Source organism: Benincasa hispida, chromosome 1 (assembly GCF_027475165.1).
Source record: "Benincasa hispida cultivar pf3 chromosome 1, pf3_genome.v1.1, whole genome shotgun sequence".
NCBI classification, from domain to species: Eukaryota; Viridiplantae; Streptophyta; class Magnoliopsida; order Cucurbitales; family Cucurbitaceae; genus Benincasa; species Benincasa hispida.
In genome coordinates this window covers 8,720,303-8,725,078 of record NC_143478.1, presented here as the reverse complement: position 1 = coordinate 8,725,078, position 4,776 = coordinate 8,720,303, and the positions used below count along the sequence as shown (strand labels likewise).

Below are 4,776 nucleotides of genomic sequence, written 5' to 3'. Positions count from 1 at the left end.
TATATAAATTTACATGTTTTTAATTAAAAAGAAAAAAAATAAGTTATAACCCGACAAATCAACTCAACCCGAATCGAATTTTAAGCATTGGGTTGGGTTGGATTAGAAACTTTGTTTGGGTTCTTTAGGTTGCCAACCCAACCAACTCGAATTTTTGGATTGGTCCCAAAAAAAAACCCTCAATCCAACCCAACCCAATCCATCTACATCCCTATTAAAGACTATCAATTTTTTATCATTCTAATTAATAAGGTAATAAAACCAAAAAGAGGTAAACCAAATGCTTTTGATTTCTGAAAAATAGTTAAAAAAAAACACACACATTCTATCCAAAATGAGTTCAATTATTACAAAGTTTGTACTACCGAATTTGAAGTCAAAGGTTCAATTTATCCGCCACATATATTTTATACATTTTGGGCAAGAGAAATTCCAAATTTCATGATTCATGGGAAATGGAAAAAGTAGGCACCAATTACTTCATCCCAAAGTCACCAACTTAAAATGCTATCTTTACTCAACATCTCCAGTCGATAACAGAAGTTATAAACTATTGAAGTCTCCTTTTCTGTAAGAATGCTCAAAGTAGTTTCGGGTTACACGCCACACCAATATACGAGTTGCTCGACATTTTCTTCCACAAAAACAGCAGAAAATTCAAATAACCCAACCATCATCAATGGCGATAATAGATTCAATAATAAAAACAAAATATCAATAGCTATGGCTTTGTAGCCATCAATTTGCAAGTTGCATGAAATTCGCAGATATATAAATAGGTAATTTAGCATCTATCTGCATCAAATGAGTATTATCAAAATGAGCGAAATGTGTAACAATCAATGAAAGTGAACCAAACATTAAATGGCAGAAGGCTAGTTCAAGTTAACAGAAAGAAATACAAAATTGGAAGCAGTCAAAATGGATACACAGAGGAGAAACAAAACTAGACACTTAATTTTCAATTTGTAGCCAAATGTTGAAACCCAAAGCTCCAAACAACAGATCAAGAAAACCTACAGTGACAACATGACCACCAGCACTATCCTTCAAATATATCCCTATCATCATATCATTTTGATTTCATATTAGCTCTTGTGAACCAGGAAGGGACCAAAAGAAAGAAAACCAAAAGTTAAAGACCTCATTTGGTAACCATTTGGTTTTTAGTTTTTGTTTTTTAAAATTAAACCTATAACATCCACATTTCTTACCATGATTTGCATCTTTCTTAAGTACAATTGTTGAATTATTAGTCAAATTTAAAAAACAAAAACAATTTTTTGAAAGTTACTTTTTTTAATTCTCAAAATTTGGCTTGGTTTTTTAAACCATTCGTGAAAAGTAGATAAAAAAGAAATTTGGTGGTGGAAGTAGTGTGCATAAGCTAAATTTTTCAAAAACAAAAATAAAAAATAAAATGGTTACCAAATGGGGCCTAAAATGCCCGTTTCATAAACATTTTGGCTCTAAGCTTATAAATACTATTTCTACTCATAAGTTTCTTTGTTTGGTTGTCTACTTTTTTCGGGGATATTTTCAAAATCCAAGCCAAGTTTTAAAGACCAAAGAAGGTAGTTTCTAAAATCTTGTTTTTATTTTTAGAATTTAATTAAAAATCCATATGCTTCAAAATGAACATCCTTGTAAAGAGATTGAAAGAAAACTATCGTAATTTTAAAAAACTATATAGTTAGCTTATGATGCCTAAGGTAATAAACAAAAAGTTAGACAAAAACGAATGTTCACATCTGATTCTGATGGGCACCTAAGAAATATATTAATAGTGAAGAAAATACAGAAAGATAACTACCAAGTAATTCAAGGTATTAAACCTCCCTCTCTTGAGATCACGCAAGTCTAAACCAATTAAACCAATGCATACCTCCTTATTATATTATAACAAATAATCGTAACAATTGCCCTGACTAATTACTGATATAATCTCAATATTCTGATAATATTCCTAATTCTATCCTCCTAAGTACTAGCATTACTATCAGATTCATCAATCAGACAATTGATGAATGAGAGGGAGGAACAAGTTACCGAGCAGAGAAGCGCCATTGAGGTAGCCAGCACTGCAGGAAGTAACATTATCACTCCTGGGAATTCCAGCAATAGTAAGAGCTAAAGTTGCAGCATTGGTACATGCTGATCTAGTAGTATCTGCAGCCTGCAGGCAAGAAAATTTGGAAATATGTATGAATCTAAGTTCTTCATAACAAGGTTGAAAAGTAAGTGAACTATAAGTCTACATCTCTATGTTTCATGCTTAACCAAGCAGTCCAGATTCTTCAAGTTACTACCACTCAAGACACAACATTACACATTGACAATGTGTAGAGAAACCAAGATGGGGAAAATCAGCCTAATTAGGCAAAGTTCCTCCTATTGGTATTCATAAAACAAAAAGAACATAGTTACATTACAAAAAGAAAAATGGAGGTGAAACACTAGGTCATTGCTGAGTCTTTAAAAGTTTCCCATAATACCATTGGCCTTGTGTTTGAAGAGGGTGCTACCCAAAAGGAGTGGTGCAATAGTGTGAGCCATGGAGAGAGGGTGAGACCAGTTAACGTGAAATTGATAAAAGAGGATAAGAGACACCATAGCTTCTAAGCAATTGGTAGTAGTGAACAATAATTGGGTCTTGGAATTATTGGCACAAATGAGGCAAATAGAAGAGATAGCAGGAAGGGATGAAGAAAAACTTCCAAATTCTGTTTTGTAAAAGAAAACAAAAATAAGGGATATATGTGATTCTATGGCAAATGTGCAGGGAAAAGGCAAGGAAAGATAATATCGACCTACAGTATTTGTATGAAAACTAGTATATTAAGAGCTATGTCTGATGGATTTAATCATAAACTTTGGATAAAAATATCTATATTCACATAAAAACTAAGAATAATGAAATATATAGGTTGAAATCATAGCGGAGCATCTCAAAATATGATTGAAGAAAACCAAAGACCAAGGCATTAAATGTGTTAACATGCATTCGTCAATTGTCTGGCGAATAACAACGGATATCTCTATTGATCGTCTGAATGCAACAAATGCTATAAACTTGATTCAAAATAGATATAAATGCAGGTCTAACATAGTTTTTTCCATCAGTTTTTATTGTAAACCGATTTCACTGACCAAGGAATTTACTACACCTACAATGTACTAGTTCTAATCTACCCTAATCAATAAACTTGTTCTGAAGGGAATATTCTAAATGCTACATTTCCTGGTTCAAAATTTCCATAAGAAGCATCAATGCATCATCGAATCAGTCGCAGCAGGTCTATAATGTTGTATGGATTCTAGAAATTTAAAACATGTTCTCCTCCATAAATTCTCTTGTTAGAGGCTCATGTGACCAAAATTTATCACAACTTTATCAAATTAGCTGATGGGTTATAGTAAATTTAATTATATCAATACTTCAACACCCATTGTTCAATTCATTTTAGAATGTGGGATTATTTTAGATTGTACCCGAGTAACTCACTCCCAACCTGCACTCATGCTCTTATTTAGTGGATTAACTACAATCACGATGATGGAATCAGAACTTGAACAGAACTAAAATTAGCATTCAAATACACCGAGTGGCAGCACACAGTATACATACACACACACACACACACACACAAACACAGAGATTAAAAGTAACTAGGCAGTCACAGTGTGTCAACCTAGGTTTTCTCACTAATGAAATTAGCCATGGTATACTCACAGCGCACCTGAAAGAGATCACAATTCCAGACAAAGGGTTACCAATGCACATTAAGAATTCAAACTTCGAAACAAGAGCATCAAGAAGAAAGTATAAGCAGAACTTCATCGCTCATTTGTTGAATCCAATTCTAGACCTACAAATGTAACAATGGAATTCATTCCAACTCTACAGTTGAAGCTATTTAAATAAATACCCAAATGAATTAAGAAAATATACAGCTCAATAATTGCTCAAGTTCATTGCGTTTACATTTTGAATGAGGTGCATACAAAACAATACAGCTGAAGACTTGTACCTCTCTTGGATCGTTTCATAAACAGCAGAACTAGTTCATAAAAAAATAGCAAAACGAAGAGATTTTGAAAGGCAGAAAGGGAAGTGAGAAACATTTTAAGGAAAAAGAAAAAAAGAAAGGGAAAATTATTTTTTAGTACCCAACTTTTTTTTTTTTCCTTTGAAGAATATTGTGTGCATGGTCTTGAGTTTTAAAAAGGCAACTTTTTAATTTATGAGGTTTAGCTTTTTAGTCTAGATGTTCTTGAAGTAAATTTTTTTCTTCTAACTTAGAAGGTCATATAATTATTTAAAAATAATAATAATTTTTTTTTGAGAGGCCTATTAAATCTATTTTTAAAAATTAGGAGACTAGAAAGATATATTTTGAAAACAAATTCTTCAAAATTCAAGGACTAAAAATATAATCTTCTTATTTTTTGTTTTTTACAACTTGAAACAAGTCAAATTAACCATCTTATTGTGTAACTAAGCTCCAACCTATTAACTCCATTAAGTGGGCCACATGATCCCTAATGTTTTCATTGATATGTTTTTATCATTAATAGATTGTTTTCATTGATGTACTTTTCTCACTAATAGATAAATTAATGAGTATTAGCAGTGGTGGATACAAAAATTTTATATAGGGGCACTACATGTAAAAGTCTAACAAAAAAATATCTATAAATGAATGTAAAGAAAAAGTATTCATAACTTCATATGTTTTAAAATCGATCTCGACTCTTTACTTACTTCTGATTTAA

The 4,776-nt window shown here is 31.9% G+C and overlaps 1 protein-coding gene across 12 annotated transcripts; it reads right to left on the bottom strand.

Moving 5' to 3' along the window:
• Positions 1-256: 256 nt before the first annotated feature.
• On the bottom strand, positions 257-4,209 carry LOC120089467 (exosome complex component RRP41 homolog). Of its 12 annotated transcripts, none has more exons than XR_016528352.1 (4): positions 4,032-4,209; positions 3,693-3,869; positions 2,050-2,176; positions 257-634 (listed from the first exon to the last, which is right to left on the bottom strand). XR_016528352.1 is itself a non-coding variant. In XM_039046991.2 (4 exons), exons 2-4 carry the CDS (start codon positions 3,839-3,841, stop codon positions 955-957), a joined length of 342 nt encoding a protein of 113 aa, XP_038902919.2. In that variant the 5' UTR covers positions 3,842-3,869; positions 3,986-4,209; the 3' UTR covers positions 257-954. The 12 variants fall into 12 exon arrangements, 6 of the variants coding, with proteins under 6 accessions (XP_038902919.2, XP_038902928.2, XP_090167805.1 ...); XM_039046991.2 differs by having other exon boundaries at positions 257-1,061; positions 3,734-3,869; positions 3,986-4,209; XM_039047000.2 differs by having other exon boundaries at positions 257-1,061; positions 3,734-3,869.
• Between the last annotated feature and the right edge of the window lie 567 nt (positions 4,210-4,776).